The sequence below is a fragment of the Manihot esculenta genome, chromosome 17, assembly GCF_001659605.2.
Source record: "Manihot esculenta cultivar AM560-2 chromosome 17, M.esculenta_v8, whole genome shotgun sequence".
Classification (NCBI taxonomy): Eukaryota; Viridiplantae; Streptophyta; class Magnoliopsida; order Malpighiales; family Euphorbiaceae; genus Manihot; species Manihot esculenta.
This window is the reverse complement of record NC_035177.2, coordinates 14342424-14360285: the sequence shown is the minus strand read 5'-3', so window position 1 is coordinate 14360285 and position 17862 is coordinate 14342424. Positions and strand designations below refer to the sequence as shown.

Sequence of the window (17862 nt, the reverse complement as noted above, 5' to 3'; positions counted from 1 at the left end):
TGCTAAGAGCAAGAAATGGGATATTCATTAGATATCCTTAAGGAATCAAAGGTTACATGATCTAGTAGCTGGAGGAGAAGAAGTGTGTCATTAGCAGAGATGTCAGACTCAATGAAGAACAAGTGTTCAAAGACCTGCAAGAAGAGAAAGCGGAAGAGGTTACAGGGTAAATGTCAAGTAAGGAGACTGTTACTCTTCAGGTTCCTACTTTGCAGAACAAGAAGAATGAAGGGACTAAAGATCAAGGTAGAGTTCCTCAGAGAACAATAAAAAATTCATCAGGATCTAAAGAGAAGGACATCTCTTCAAAAGATGAATCTGAGAACGCTGAAGGTGCAGAATTGGGACAAAGGCTAGAGGAAGAGATGGATTCCGAGTAAAAAAAATCTTAGTAATTATATGCTTGCAAGGGATAGAGGTAGAAGAGAAATTAAACCCCTTTCAAGATATAATGAGGCTAAGACTATGGCTTTTGCCTTCACATCTGTAGAAGAGATCGAAATCGAAGAACCAAAGTCATATCAAGAAGCAAAGTGATCTAAGGACTGGAGAAAGTGGAAAGAAGCAATGGAGGAGGAAATAAAGTTACAGAAGTAGAATAACACTTGGATTCTCACCAAGAAACCTAAAAAGAAGAAGGTTATAGGGTGTAGATGGGTTTTGAAGAGAAAGTCGAGCATTCCAAGTGTGGAACAACCCAGATTCAAAGCAAGACTGATTGCTAAGGGTTTCTCGCCAGTAGAAGGAATAGATTATAATAAAATCTTTTCTCCTATGGTGAAATATGTTTCAATCTAGGTTCTTTATTAGTAGTGATATATCAGAATCTAGAGTTATAACAAATGGATGTGAAGACTGCATTCTTACATGGAACTCTAGAAGAGCAGATTTTTATAAAACAATTAGAGGGTTTTGAGGAAAAAGGGAAAAAAGATTGGGTTTGTCAGCTTCAGAGGTCTCTTTATGGTCTAAAACAATCGGCTAGACAATGGAACCAGAGATTTGATTCTTTTATGCAGGACAGTGCATTTCAGAGAAGCAATTTTGATTCCTGTGTCTATTTCAAAAAGCTTAAAGATCAGTCTCTAATATATCTAATGATATATGTAGATGACATGTTGATAGCAACAAAAAATCAATTAGAGGTCAAGAGATTGAAGGAAATACTGGGAGTAGAATTTGATATGAAGGATTTGAGGTCTGCAAAGAAAATCTTGGAAATGAACATTCGGAGAGATAGAATTGGAAACTGATTAACTCTATCTCAAGAGGATTACATGCATAAGATTTTAACAACATTTGGAATGGACCAAGTAAAGGCTGTGAATACTTCATTGGGGGCTCATTTCAAGCTAAGATTGAGCAAGGATTCAGAGGAGTTTGATAAGTCATTCAAATAAATGGTCCTATATTCAAGTGCTACTGGTAGCATCATGTATGTTCTGATCGGAAAAAGGCTAGATTTGGCTTATCTAGTCGGAGTTATCAACAGAGATCACTACAATACTGTGAAATGGGTACTCAAGTATATTAGAGGTACACAGAAGCTGAAACTCAATTATGTCAGGAAATCAAGTCTAAAAGTCAAAGGTTTTTATAATTATGATTATGCAACTGATTTGGACAAAAGGAGGTTGGTGTCAGGGTATGTATTCATTGTTGGTAGAAATGTTTTAAGCTGGATGTCCGGTCTGCAGCATGTTGCAGCTCTTTTGACCATAGAGGCCGAGTATATGGCATTGACAAAAGCATTAAAGAGGAAATCTGGTTAAGAGGTCTGATGGAGGAGCTCGAATTCAAACAAGAGACAATGGAGGTGTTTTGTGATTCTCAGAGTATCATCAGTTTGTCAAAGAACAACGTGCATCATGAAAGAACCAACCACGTGGATATCAGATTGCACTTCGTCAGATTTGATATCTAAAGGCATTGTCAAGGTTTTTAAAATCCACACAGAAGTAAACCCTACCGATGTACTCACTAAGACTTTACCGGTTAACAAGTTCAAAAGGACACTAAGCTTGTTGAGGTTGACTAAAGAATAACGAGGGTCTAGTCGAAGAAGGAATAAGGAATCACATGTGTTGAAGAAGTTCAAGTAAGATAGAGAATTGAATGACTGATGCTTGAATTCTTCAAAAGAGCTTCGAACTTCTAAATAAAAACAGAGAAAGAAATCAGACGACCAGTAGATGGCCTAGCATACCTGTGACGAAGTGTGATGACCTACTAGAAGGAAGAGCTGACCTACCTAATGGAAGTAGGGCTGGGTAAGGTAGGCCTAATGAAAGAAGGGCTGGAGTGCACAGGATGCTCGCATGGCTGATGGAGCCCGGATGCTCATCAAGGCAGGCCAGTTATTTAGAAGCTCAGATACTCGGAAGCTTGCAGGGGAGGAAGGAAAGCCCGGAGGCCGGAGGGTGAGAGTAGCCCAGAAGCCAGAGACTCGCACAGGAGAGAATGCCCGGAAGCTTAAAAAGCATGGATTCCTCAAAGTGCTCGGAAGGTCTGACCCGCGATTTCTTTAAAGTAGGGGTGAGCAGTATTCGGTTCAAACCAAAAAAACCGACAGAACCAAATTAATTTAAAAATTCAGTTCGATTTTTTATTCATTTCGATTCGGTTCGATTTTTAATTTCAGAAATTTTGATTATTTCGATTCTGTTCGGTTTTGATCAGAAAAAAATCAAAAAAATCAAACCGAACCGATTAATGATAATAATATGTTATTTTCAATAATATAGAGAAATTAAATCATATTAAGATTAAAATGTTTTAATTAAATTTTAAAATACTAAAAATAAAGTGTAAAAAATTAAAAAAAATTATTAAAAATCGAAACCGATCAAACCGAACCAAACCGAATCGAATCAGACCGATTCAATTCGATTATATTTTTTTATCAAAATCGATTCGGTTCAATTTTTATAAATACTAAAATTTTAGTTTTCGGTTTATTCAGTTCGATTCGGTTTTGAACTGAACCGACCGAATGCTCACCCCTACTTTAAAGTGCTCAGAATGTTTGAGAGGATTAAGAGGAATGATGGCATTTTATTTTTCCACTTTCATTTAAAAGAATTGAGGGGCTTTTCAGTCTTTTTCATTGGGGGAGGCAAGGTTGATAAGTCTGCTATTTAAGGAGCAGACGTCCCTCTATTTTTTGGTGTGAAAAAAGTGCACTAAGTATAAAAGCGTTGTAATTGTTTTTCTCTACTATTGTTGATTTGTAATCAAGCTTCTACTCGTTTGTGGTTGTTCTCTTCTTTGTAAAGGATCAATCTAAACTCGTAAAACTCTCTGTGTTTTTTTTTCTTTGTTTTTTCTTTCTTTTCTTTATTTTCTAGTTTTCTGTTACGTCACTCACTGGAGATTAGAGTTTAAGCCTCGAGCAACAACATATATAAATGGCTAAAAACACAAAGTGTATAGATTCTTGAACTCAATTTGTGGCCTTAAACGATCTTTAAAACTGTGGTATATTAGATTTTATAATACAGTAAGATTTTATGATTTCATTGTGAGCAATAAGGATTATTATAAATATACTAAAAAGATTCAAAAATATATTAATAATTTTATAATTATAGGTAGACGACATACTAATAACTAGAAATGATAGCGAGTATGTTACAACCGTTAATAGGTGATTGTCATCTTTTGAGATTAAAAGGAATGAAGAAGTTGCATATAATCTTAGAGTCAAGATTCTAAGGAATCAATAAGAAGATTATTTTCTCTTTTTCAAGAGCAATATGTCATGAAAGCCTTAGAATGATATACTATGCAAAACTTCAAATCCATAAATACTCTTATTTTTCAAAGAGAAAATTTTAATTTGTAGATTATTTTCTAAAACTCTAAGAAAAGAGAATTCAAATAAAAATATTTCATATGCGAGTGAGGTCAAGAATCTTATATATGCTATAAAGTATATAAGACTTGATATTTTCTATGTCATGAGTATAGTAAGTTATATCAATTTGACCCTAGGCGAGCACACTGGATATAATAAAATGGATATTAAGATATCTTAGACGCATATTAGATAGTTCAAGATGTTGTTAAGAAAATAGCCTGTAAGTGGGAGGCTATAAGGATGCAGATTGGAGAGGAGATTTAGATAAGGCTAAATCTAGGTTAGGATATATCTTTTTAAAAAGTAAAAAATTATAGTTAATAGCACTATTTATTATATTAAGAATATAGATTGCACATAACATAAAAGCCTTTTCTACGTATGAAATGACTTTGGATTTTTTAACAAAAATCGGTACAAAAGATGTTTTCTGAAGGCTTGTAAAGTAATTGAGTTAATATATTTAAATCATTATTGTAATTATGCAATTCATATATACTATTTTATATGGGAGATATAATTATGAGAAATGTGTCAGATAAATAACAAATGTCTCCTCATATAGCATTGAGTTTAATATCTAGTGATATAAAAAAAATACGATACAATTATAATTTCTTTTAATTTATGAATAAGATAAAGAGTTCAAAAACTTATAATAAAAATATTATTTCGAAGAAATTGAGAATAATAATGGGAGATCATTATATTAAATATATTAATTTTATATTAATAAATCACATTATCTGTTTTAATAAATTTTTATAATAAGATTTTAAATTTTATTTATAATAATTTATTTTATTTTATTTTAAATAAATAAATAATAATAAAACAAGCGGGCGTTGCAAGCCGCACACATACAAAAGGTGGACTGTTTCGTACTGTCCACCAACAACCGCTATTAAAATTTGATTTAATGGGTAAGACATTTTTATTTTCTATAAGTATCAAGGGACTTTTAATTTTTTTTTGTCAGAAATGATGTGGCGTCAATTGTGGAATATATGTATATTTAAGTATTTAAATTTAAATATAGTGTGATTCTAAATAACTCTTAGATTGTAAAATATTTATATAATTCGTTAAAAATATACTATTAATATATAGGGTATGCAATATAAAGTGAATTTCAGTGTTTATTTATTTGAATTCTTGAAAAATTTATTTTTTAACAGTGCTATTTACCCTTTGATCCTTGTTTAATGCAATTTTCATGAGCATGTTACAAAAAAGGCAACATAATTGTTCCTCTCTTATGTTAACTTTCCACGTTAGTTTAAAATTGGTGGAACGTACTCTTAAATCATAGATACTTATTATTTCTTGATCTAATTTTTAGAGTTGGTTAAGCTCTTTGTTTTTTTTTTTTTCTTTTTATAAGATAATATCAGAATTTTTCCTATTAATATTACATATATGCCCTATAAATATTTTCATTATCTAAGCATTTGGTTATGAGTATAACGGAATGTTAAATTTTCACATTAGTTTTGAAGGGAGATAATATATGTAACGACCCGAAAATCGGACCGCTACCGGCGCTAGGATCTAGATCGGCTTAAGGCCGCCGGGACCCGTAGCAAGCTTGACATGTAACCTGTAAACCTGTTCAATCCCATACATGATCAACAATCATACATAAAAATTAAAAACTTTTCTGGCATTCATTCCTCATACGCCAAACTGAACCTGTGCATGCACTAAACATAGCCATAATCATAAACTTGACCCCTCTGTGGGATCTCATCAATGCCCCAATGGGCGATACATCATAAGTTGAGTTGGTTAAACATGAATATCAATAGACATTAAGACCATGTATCAATAAGGGATTACAATGAACTATGGTCAAGCACACTTCTAAACCTCAATATCATTATACATAACATAACTATTTAACTTTACATCATTATACAATTTACCATGTCCACTATCTATCTATTACAAATATAAGACTTTACTCTTCTTGACTTCTATGTCTAGGCCGTACCTGTAATCCTGGGAGATTAGGGAAAAGGGGTGAGCTACTAGAGCCCAGTGAGCAGAATAATAGAAAACAACATTTAAAATCTCATGCCATCATGTAATGCAACACATCACAACAAATCACATCTCGGATGGTATTGTCACCAATAGTCCTCTACATTCCAAAGTGCCGGGACGTAGAATGGGTACAACCGGTCTTTCTCTTAACATAACATATCATAACATACCAATGTGCCAGGAACGTAGAATGGGTACAACCTGGGCTTTCTCTTACATAGTGCCAGGGACGTAGAATGGGTACAACCTGGACTTCCATACCATACCATGCCGTAGCATCATCGTACCATATGAGGACTAAAGGATCATTCAATAACCAATCCACATCAACATCATAAATGCAATGCAACATATTCGTGAATTCTAATGCAAACAACCTAATTCATCACATGGCATTCATGATGCATGAATATGCTCAACTGTGTAATTCATTTGCTTTTAAAAACATAAGGTTTATTCTACTCACCTTTGGCTAGCTCTGACAAAGACTGATGCAGCTAACTCACTGCTGGGGTCCTCGGTTCCTCGGGTCCGAACCTACACAGGTGGACTCAAATGAGGGACCAAACAACTAGAACATAACTCTAAAAACATCCCCCAAAAACCCCCTAAAACACCTCAAAACAACCATGCAAAACATGCAAAGGAAGGCTGAACAGGGCAGGTTCGGCGGCACCTTCGGCGGCCGAAAGTCCCAGATAGAGACGAAAGTCTCTTTTCGGGGGCAACTTCGGCAGCCGAAAGGCCTGCCTCCCCAGCCATGTTCGGCGGCCGAAAGTTCCTTCGGCTGCCGAACCTGGTTTCTGCCAAAGGGCAGAAACTTGGCTCCTTTAAGCACATTTGCCTCCAAAACTTCCAATCATGCATTTAGCTCAACCAAAACATGCAAATATACATACATTGGCTCCTAGGGGCTTCAAACTAACTTAAACCCCAACTACAACACACAACAACAACACAAAACCAACATACATTGCTCAAAATATAACATTAACTCAAAAACCTAACTATGAGCTAAACATGCATTCTACCCCATAGATCTTGCATAAAACTTACTTTAAACATGAAATGAGCTTAAGATCGGCTCTTACCTCTTGAAGATCGAGAGAGAGACGTCCTAAACTCGGAGGTGGGAGATTTTTGAGTTCTTGAACCTCAAAACTCCAAAACTTGCTTTAAACTCGAAAATCTTCAAAACAAAGCAAAAACTTGTGAAAATCTTGAAAGATTTGAAGGAAAAACTCAAGGATTGGTGAGGAGCGGCGGAGAGCTCACCTTGGCCGACAATGGGGAGAAAAACTCGCCCGTTTTCGGCTAAGGGACCCTTTTATAGTGGCTGGCCAGGCCACGTTCGGGGGCCGAACGTGCCTCCGCATGCATGCCATGTTCGGCGGCTGAACTTGAGGTTCGGCGGCCGAACCTGGACTTTCCTCAACCTATGCCTTCGGGGGCCTAAGGCACACCCGAAATGCCTGCATGTTCGGTGGCCGAACTTGAGGTTCGGCGGCCGAACCTGGGTTTTTCTCCAAGGTTGTTTTTATTCAAAAACTCATTTCCTCTTTACTTAAAACCATCAAAAACAATTAAAACATTTTATGAAAACATGTTTCTACCCTACTAGAGGCTTCCGACATCCGAGATTCCACCAGACGGTAGGAATTCCGATACCGGAGTCTAGCCGGGTATTACATTCTCCCCCCCTTAAGAACATTCGTCCCCGAATGTTCCTCAACTAGCACAAAGCATGGCATACACATAACATACATGTAAAGCACATATAACTCACAAAGAACTAACCTTAGAAAAGATAAGGGTATTGCTGGAGCATGGACTCCCGTGTCTCCCAAGTGCACTCTTCCATATTGTGGTGGTTCCAAAGGACTTTCACCATCGGGATTTCCTTGTTTCTCAGCTTTCTGATCTGGGTGTCTATGATCCGCACTGGCTGCTCAACATAGGTGAGATCCTCTTGGATCTCCACATCAGGCTCACTAAGAACCTTGCCCGGATCTGACACAAATTTTCTCAACATTGAAACATGGAAAACCGGATGGATTCTTGCCATTGAAGCAGGCAAATCTAGCTTGTACGACACATTCCCAATCTTCTGCAAGATTTCAAAGGGTCCGATGTATCGTGGGGCTAGTTTACCTTTCTTCCCAAAGCGAACCACTCCTTTCATTGGAGACACTTTGAGCAATACCAGATCCCCCTTCTGAAACTCTACCTGTCTTCTGCGGATGTCTGCATAACTCTTCTGTCTGCTTGCAGCAGTCTTGATTCTTTCTCTGATTATGGGTACCACCCTGCTGGCGATCTCTACTAGCTCAGGCCCTGCCAAGGCCCTTTCTCCAACTTCCTCCCAGCAAACAGGTGACCTGCACTTCCTCCCATATAAAGCTTCATATGGAGCCATCCCGATGCTAGCATGATGGCTGTTATTGTAGGCAAACTCCACCAAAGGTAGATGCTGCCTCCAAGAACCGCCAAAGTCCAGCACACACATTCTGAGCATATCCTCGATAGTCTGGATGGTCCTTTCGGACTGTCCGTCCGTCTGGGGGTGGAAGGCAGTACTGAAATCCAACCTGGTACCCATGGCATTCTGCAGACTCCGCCAAAACCTGGAGGTGAACTGGGGCCCTCTATCTGACACTATCGAAATAGGAACCCCATGCAGCCTGACGATCTCATCCACATATACCTGCGCCAACTTGTCCACAGAATAGCCACTCCTGACAGGAATGAAGTGAGCAGATTTGGTGAGTCTGTCCACAATTACCCATATGGAGTCCACTCTGTTGGACGCCGCCAGTAACCCCACTACGAAGTCCATAGCTATATTCTCCCATTTCCACTCTGGAATAGGTAGCAGGTTAAGCATTCTAGCCGGCTTCTGATGTTCCAGCTTCACCCTCTGACACACTTCGCAGGCTGACACAAACTGTGCCACTTCTTTCTTCATCGCTGGCCACCAATAAACCTTCTTCGGATCTTGATACATCTTGGTGGCTCCGGAGTGAACGATGTATCTTGCATTATGAGCCTCCCTCATAATGTCTCCTTTTAGCCCTATGTCATCTGGTACACACAATCGACTCCCATAGCGGAGGATCCCCTTACTGTCAAATCTGAACTCACTGTCTTTGCCTGACTGAACAGTCCTGGCAATCTTCACTAACTCTGGGTCCTCATGCTGTTTCTGAGCCACTTGCTCCAGAAACACAGGTGTCACTCTCATCTGGGCCACTAAAGCACCTGTACCAGACAACTCCATCTGTAGACCTTCATCAATGAGCTTGTAAAACTCCTTCACCACTGGTCTCCTCTCTGCCGTGATGTGGGATAGACTGCCTAGTGACTTTCGGCTTAGGGCGTCTGCCACGACATTCGCCTTACCCGGATGATACTGAATCTTGCAATCATAGTCACTCAGCAGCTCTACCCATCTCCTCTGTCTCAAGTTCAAATCTCTTTGACTCAGGATGTACTGCAGGCTTTTATGATCTGTGAAGATCTCACATTTTACCCCATAGAGGTAGTGCCTCCACATCTTGAGTGCAAAGATTACTGCTGCCATCTCAAGGTCATGCGTGGGGTAATTCAACTCATGCTTCTTCAGCTGCCTAGAAGCATAAGCAATCACCCTCTCATTCTGCATCAGTACACAACCCAGTCCCACACGGGACGCATCACAAAAGACTGTAAAGTCCTCATCACTAGATGGCAGAGCTAAAACTGGTGCTGAAGTCAACCTCTTCTTAAGCTCTTCAAAACTCTCTTCGCACTGGTCGGTCCACAGAAACTTCTGATTCTTCCTGGTTAGTCTGGTCAGAGGAGCTGCTATTTTCGAGAAGTCCTGAACGAACCTCCTGTAGTAAGCTGCCAAACCCAAGAAACTCCTGATCTCCGTCACTGAAGTGGGTCTAGGCCAGTTAGCCACAGTTTCTGTCTTCTTGGGGTCCACCTCAATCCCATTCCCTGACACTACATGCCCCAAGAACGAAATGCTCCTCAGCCATAACTCACATTTAGAGAACTTGGCATACAAGCCATGTTCCCTCAAGGTCTGCAAGACCAACCGCAGATGATGGGCATGCTCCTCTGCATTCCTGGAATACACTAAGATATCATCTATGAAGACAATAACGAAGTGATCCAGGTACTGGCTAAACACTCTGTTCATAAGATCCATGAATGCTGCAGGGGCGTTGGTTAACCCGAATGGCATTACAAGGAACTCAAAATGCCCATATCTGGTCCTGAAGGCTGTCTTCGGCACATCCTCATCCCTTATCCTTAGCTGATTGTACCCCGATCTCAGATCTATTTTGGAGAAACAACCTGCTCCAGCTAGCTGGTCGAATAGATCGTCGATCCTTGGCAATGGGTACTTATTCTTGGTAGTGACTTTGTTCAACTGCCTGTAGTCGATACAAAGCCTAAGGGATCCATCCTTCTTTCTGACAAACAAGACTGGTGCACCCCAAGGTGAGGTGCTCGGTCGGATGAAGCCCTTTTCTACCAACTCTTGCAACTGTTCCTTCAATTCTTTCAACTCGGCTGGAGCCATCCTGTAGGGAGGGATAGAGATCGGTCGGGTTCCAGGCATCAATTCTATCTCGAACTCTATCTCCCTAGCAGGTGGTAAACCTGGCAGCTCGTCTGGGAAGACGTCTAGAAACTCTCTAACCACTGGCACCGAGGCGGGCTCTCTAACCTGACTGCTAAGCTCTCTCACATGAGCCAAATACCCCTGACATCCCTTCCTAAGCAACCTACGAGCCTGAAGAGCTGATATCAGACCTCTAGGTGTACCCCTCCTGTCTCCCCTGAAGACAACCTCTGATCCATCCTGACCTCTGAACCTGACTACCTTGTCCCTGCAGTCCAAGGTAGCACCATGGGTAGATAACCAGTCCATCCCTAGAATGATGTCAAAATATGTCAAATCTAGAACCACCAGGTCGGCGGACAAGCATCTTCCCTCAACAAAGACTGGACTGCACTAGCAGACTGACTCTGCCACTGATGGATCACACTTGAGTCCACTGACCCAGAGAGGACACTCTAACTCAGAGATCATCAACCCCAATCTCTGAACGGCTCTCGGAGCAATAAAAGAATGAGATGCACCAGGGTCCATCAAGGCATACACATATGAACAACCAATGACTAAATTACCTGCCACCACGGTGTTAGATGCATCTGCCTCCTGCTGCGTCATCGTGAAGATCCGTGCTGGAGCTGATGGACCTTCACCTCTGAAACCCGCTGAAGAAGAGGCTGCCCCTCTCCCTCTGCCTCTGCCACTGGCCTGAGTCACGGCTGGAGCTGCTGGCTGAGCTACACTACCTGAAGCTGTCTGCTGAGACTGTGCTCCAAAAGCTGCCCTAGGACACTCCCGAGCCATGTGTCCCTCTTGCCCGCATCTGAAGCAGGCTGATGTCCCAGCCCGACAAACTCCCCTGTGTAGCCTACCACACTTTGCACTAACTGCATTATCCGCGCCAGAGCTTGAGCCACTCCCTAGTCCCAGACTAGACTTGACCTTGTTCCAAAACTTGTTCTTCTTGGGCTTCCTAGTGGTGTTACTCCACTTTTTGCTACCTGAAGCTGCTGCACTGAAAGAAGAAGAGCCTGGGGTCTTGGAACCAGAAGGTTGTGCCACTGATTGCTTAACTGTTCCCTGAACGATGGCACTGGCCTCCATTTTCCGGGCCATATCCACTATGGCGTGGAAGCTCTCCCTATCTGCTGACTGGATCAAGGAGGAATATCTAGAGTGGAGTTTCATGATATACCTCCTTGATCTTTTCTGATCTGTGTCAAGGTTTTGCCCTGCAAATGGCAACAGCTCCAAGAATCTATCTGTGAACTCCTCTACACCCATATCCTCGGTCTGCCTCAACTGCTCAAACTCTATCATCTTCAGCTCCCTTGAACTATCTGGGAACGCCCATCCTGCAAACTCGTTTGCAAACTCCTCCCAAGACATGTTGTCTACTCTGGGGTTCACATAATTCTTGAACCACTCTCGTGCCTTCTTACACTTAAGAGTGAACCCAGCCATCTGAATGGCTCTACTGTCATCAGCCCCAATCTCATCCGTGATCACCTTAACCCTTTCCAGATACACAAATGGGTCATCCCCTTTTTCATACTGGGGAGCACCCAACTTCATGTAGTCGGTCATCTTGACCTTGCTCCCACTGGCTGAGCTAGGTCTAGAAGGTTAAGCAACTGGGGCTACTGGTTCTGTAGGTGGTGGAGGTGGGGCAACATTTTCTGAGGTAGGGTTTGGATAGTAAGGTAGGGGTGGATACATTGGGTATTGTGAATATGGTGGGTAGTAGGGTGGGTATGGCATCTGTGTGGGATAAGGGGTGAAGCTAGGGTAATCCGATGTACCTCCCATCGAATACCCGGGATTTTGTGAGAAGTGTGGGTAATGGGGTGGCTGAACAAATCCCGAGGCCTGAGTGCCTCCTTGGGATTCTCCTATTCCCTCTTCTGACATGCTAACTCCCAAACTGCCATCCCTCCTCTACTCTACATCCATATCATCCCCCATGCCTTCCGACATTCCTCCCTGAACTGTTCCCCTCACTGATCTGCTCCTACTCAGATCCAGAGACCTTCTAGGGTCTCTCACTGCTCTTTCTCTGTTACACCTACTAGACATTGCCCTAGGCAATGTAGGAGGATGGGCGCTCACGCCCTCATCCTCAGGTGGCACTCCAGTCAATCGTGCAGATCGACGAGTTCCTCTCATCCTGTTTTCTGAAAAGCAGCACATAACAAGCAAACATTAGCATCATATGGTTCATGTGGGCACACATGAACCCTCATCACATACATAACATTCATATCATAGCATTAATGCACATGTATAAAATCATGGCATTTCACATCATCAAACAAGACAGGACTCCACATCCTATCCTAGTGGACATGATTTTCCTCTTGTGCTTAACCTTCTATAACATCTATGAGCCCGACACTCTAGGTCCGACCATATGAACCTAGGGCTCTGATACCATTCTGTAACGACCCGAAAATCGGACCGCTATCGGCGCTAGGATCTAGATCGGCTTAAGGCCGCCAGGACCCGTAGCAAGCCTGACATGTAACCTGTAAACCTGTTCAATCCCATACATGATCAACAATCATACATAAAAATTAAAAACTTTTCTGGCATTCATTCCTCATACGCCAAACTGAACCTGTGCATGCACTAAACATAGCCATAATCATAAACTTGACCCCTCTGTGGGATCTCATCAATGCCCCAATGGGTGATACATCATAAGTTGAGTTGGTTAAACATGAATATCAATAGACATTAAGATCATGTATCAACAAGGGATTACAATGAACTATGGTCAAGCACACTTCTAAACCTCAATATCATTATACATAACATAACTATTTAACTTTACATCATTATACAATTTACCATGTTCACTATCTATCTATTACAAACATAAGACTTTACTCTTCTTGACTTCTCTGTCTAGCCCGTACCTGCAATCCTGGGGGATTAGGGAAAAGGGGTGAGCTACTAGAGCCCAGTGAGCAGAATAATAGAAAACAACATTTAAAATCTCATGCCATCATGTAATGCAACACATCACAACAAATCACATCTCGGATGGTATTGTCACCAATAGTCCTCTACATTCCAAAGTGCCGAGACGTAGAATGGGTACAACCGGTCTTTCTCTTAACATAACATATCATAACATACCAATGTGCCAGGGACGTAGAATGGGTACAACCTGGGCTTTCTCTTACATAGTGCCAGGGACGTAGAATGGGTACAACCTGGACTTCCATTGTAATACCCGGCTCGAGTCCGGCATCGGCATTCCTGTCGTTTGGTGGAATCTCGGGTGTCGGAACCCTCGAGAAGGGTAATGCATATGTTTTCCAAGGTATTTTCACTTGTTTTCATGTTTTGAAGTGTTAAAAGACTTGAGTTTTGAAAGAAAAGCAACAAGGGAGAACTGCAAAGGTTCGGCCGCCGAAGGTCACTTTCAGCCGCCGAACATTGCATGGTTGCGGCTTCACGTTCGGCTGCCGAAGGTGGTCTGGCCAACCACCTATAAAAGGGCCAAGGGTCGGTGGAAGGAGGTTATTTCTCCTCCACTTGCAGTCAGAGGTGAGTTTCAGCCTCTCCTACGTTGACTTTCATGTTTTCCATGATTTTCAGCAAAGCTTTCAAGAGTTTTAAGAGTTTTGGTGACTTATGAAGGTGTTGAGCAAAAGAACCAAGTTTGGAGCAAAAGAACCAAGGTTTGAAGCTTGGAGCTTTGGAAGAGCTTTTCTTCATATCTCCACGTGAGGATCCTTCATCCTCAAGTTGTGTAAGAGGTAAGTGAAGATCCTGAGCTTCTTTGATGATTTTGAACGGTTTTAGGAAGTTTGTATGGGTAGTATGCATGTGTAGGTTTAGGGGAGGTTTTTGGTGATTTGTGGTGTTCAAACATGTTTAAGTGTTATGTGCTATGTTTGTTTGGGGTTTTAGGGTAAATTTAGACCCCTTTGTGCATATATATGTGTATATGCTAGTTGGGAGTAGTTGATATGCATGTTTGTAGGTTTTTGGGCAAAGTTTGCATGAAACAGAGCAGGGTTCTGCCCTTCGGGCAAAACCAGGTTCGGCCGCCGAAGGAAGGTTCGACCGCCGAACCCCTTGTGGAGGCAGTTTCGGCTGCCAAAGGTTGCCCCCGAAAGCTAGGCTTTCGATTTAGACAGAGACTTTCGGCCGCCGAAAGAGGGAGTTCGACCGCCGAAAGTGTGTGAGTTTCGTCTCTGGACGAGACCTTCGGCCGCCGAAGGTGCCGCCGAACATGCATGAGTTTCGTCTCTGGAGAGGGGTTTCGGCCGCCGAACTTACCGCCGAAAGTGCCCTGTCCAGCTTTCTTTAGCATGTTTTATTAGGATTGTTTAGAGGGGTTTTGGGGAGTTTCTGAGAGATATTCTTGAGTGAGTTTGGTCCCTCATTTGAGTCCACCTGTGTAGGTACGGACCAGAGGAATCAGGGAGGTCAGCAGTGAGTCCAGTGTCAGAACCTGCAGAGTCAGTTCAGAGATAACTACAGGTGAGTGGAACTTAACTTAATGTTTTAATATGAGAACTGAATCTTTTATCATGCTTCATGCATCATGCATATGCTATAGGGTGAGTGCATTAGTGTCCACGAAGATGATGCATTGCATTTATCCTTGTACTTGGCACTGCTCCTTGTACATTGTTTCTATGAGACGGCACGGACTTCGTGAGGATTCATTAGCCCTCAGAGGAAAGACCTGGAACAGCCCTACGGGGACCAGGCACAAAGACCTGGAATAGCCCTACGGGGACCAGGCACATGGTACTCCGGTACCCCAGATGAGATAGAGGGAGTTTTGATCCGTCCGGCCGAGGTGATGTGATTATGTGTTGCATTCCATGAGAGCATATTTTAGCACCTGTGATTTTCTTACTATTCTACTCACTGGGCTATAGTAGCTCATCCCTCTCCCCTAACTCCAGTTGTGCAGGTTCAGAGGTCAGAGAGAATTCAGCAGGGTACAGGAAGAGTACAGAGTAGTGTAATCGCTAGTGTGGACATGTAAATGTATATGTATAGTGTATAGAATGGTGCTTGACTTATAAGACTTGGAATCCCTTTGTGGAGTCACATGATCAGTTTATGTATGTTTCTTTATTGTTGTATGTGTATGAGCAAAACCAGGCTTAACATTCTGAGATTGATCTGCCTAGCGCCATGAGAAGCTCTAGTAGGGATTAGTAGAGAACAGAGAGAGTGCATGCACAGGTTAAACCTTGGAATGAAGAAAAGTTTTATGTTTTACAGCAAATGTATGATCATGTATGGGATTTCACAGGTATACAGACAGGATAGCAGGCTTACTACGGGTCCCGGCGACCTTACGTCGATCTGGATCCTAGTGCCGGTGGCAGTTCGGTTCCCGGGCTATTACAGATTGGTATCAGAGCCCTAGGTTCATATGGTCGGACCTATAGAGAGGGAGTTGGGCTCATAGAGAGGTTTAGCAGGTCAAGCATCATAGGCAAACATGTCCATGAGGATAGGATGTTATGCTGATGTGCAATGCCATGAGTTATGCATGTGCATGTTTTTGATGTGTTGCTGATGTGTTATGTGATTTGTTGTTTTCCAGAGAGTGAAGATGCGAGGAACTCTTCGATCCGCGAGATTGACTGGAGTCCCACCTGTAAGTGAGGGTACTGCTGCTCGTCCACCTGCCTTGCCAAGGACACGATCGCACAGGTCAAGCAGGGAAGGAACGTCACGAGACCCTAGACGGTCTTCTGACGAGAGCAGGAGAGGAGTAAGCAGAGGGGGAAGGTCAGTAGAAGAAAGAGGTGTGATGGAAGAGGATCAGAGTCGAGATGTACGCATGGGTGTAGGACGGTCAGAAGAAGGTATGGGGGAGTCCCAGGGAGGCGTTCAGGCCTCGGGGTTTGGCTATCCACCCTTTCCTCAGGGCCCAGGGTATCCGATGGGAGGCACGTCAGATTACTCCAGCTTTGCCCCATATCCACCCTACATGCCATATATGCCCTATCCTTCCTTTTATCCACCATATCACATGTATCCACCCCCACCTGTTTATCCAAGTCCATTACAGCCTGAAGTGAGGGAACCAGTTCCTCCACCACCACCTCCTGAACCAGTAGCCCCTGTTGTGGAAGCACAGCAACCCAGTTCTTCAGGGGGAAGTAAGGTGAAGATGACCGAGTACTTAAAGTTGGATGCTCCTAAATTCAATACAGGAGATGATCCCTTTGAGTATCTCAGTGCAGTCAGAATGATAACAAGTGAGTTGGGAGCAGATGACGGTAGAGCCATTGAGATGGCAGGGTTCACGTTAAAGTGTAAGAAAGCTAGAGAATGGTTCAAGAACTATGTGGACCCGAGACTTGAGAGTATGACATGGGAAGAGTTCGCCAACGAATTTGCTGGATGGGCTTTTCCTGACAGTTCCAGGGAACTAAAGGTTGTGGGGTTTGAGCAGTTGCGACAGACGGAGGAAATGAGCGTTGATGAATATACAGATAAGTTCCTGGAATTGTTGCCATATGTCGGTCAGGCATATGATACAGATCAGAAGAAGGCAAAGAGATATGCCACAAGGATTCATCCCAGGTATTTCTCTTTGATTCTTTATGCGGAGAAGGAAAGTTTCCACTCTATTGTGGATGCTGCTAGAAAGATGGAGGCCAGTGCTATAAGTCAAGGGGTAGTCAAGGCACAGTCTTCTGGTGTTAAACCAGGTTCCTCCTCACAGAGTGCAAGTAAGAAGAGATGGGAGAAATTCAGAGGAAAGAGAGGCAAGTTTTGGAACAGGCTTAAGTCGGGTCTGGGAATGAGTAGTGGCTCCAGTTCTGGCGCAGATTTTCCAGTGTGCAAGAGGTGTGGCAAACAGCATAGAGGAGCTTGTCAGTTGGGATCCACAGCCTGCTATAGATGTGGGCAGGAGGGACATTATGCACGGGAATGTCCTCAGGCGACTTTGGTTGCACCCTCCCAGCAGATAAGTGCGGGCAGTGTAGTACAGCCCGTAGCTTCAGCCATACCACCAAGCAGTGGCAGAGGAAGAGGAAGAGGGGCAGCCTCTTCATCAGGGATGGGTTCCCGAGGTGCAGGTCCATCAGCCCCAGCACGAATTTTCACCCTGACTCAGCAGGAGGTAGACACGTCGAACACGGTGGTGTCAGGTACTCTCATCATTGGGTGTTCAGAGGTGTATGCTTTAATGGACCCCGGTGCTTCTCACTCTTTCATTTCTTCTCGAGCTGCAGAGAGGTTGGGTCTGAGGGTGTCTGAGTTAGAGTGTCCTCTATGGGTCAGTGGACCCAAATGTGATCCATCTTTGGCAGAGTCAGTCTGTCGGTTCAGTCCAGTGTGCATAGAGGGTAGA

At 42.7% G+C, this 17862-nt stretch overlaps 1 protein-coding gene across 1 annotated transcript; it reads left to right on the top strand.

Annotated features, from left to right (window-relative positions):
• Window positions 1–1400: 1400 nt before the first annotated feature.
• On the top strand, window positions 1401–1772 carry LOC122722222 (secreted RxLR effector protein 161-like). The gene has a single exon (XM_043952405.1). The coding sequence runs from the start codon at window positions 1401–1403 to the stop codon at window positions 1770–1772; it is 372 nt and encodes a 123-aa protein (XP_043808340.1).
• Window positions 1773–17862: the final 16090 nt, after the last annotated feature.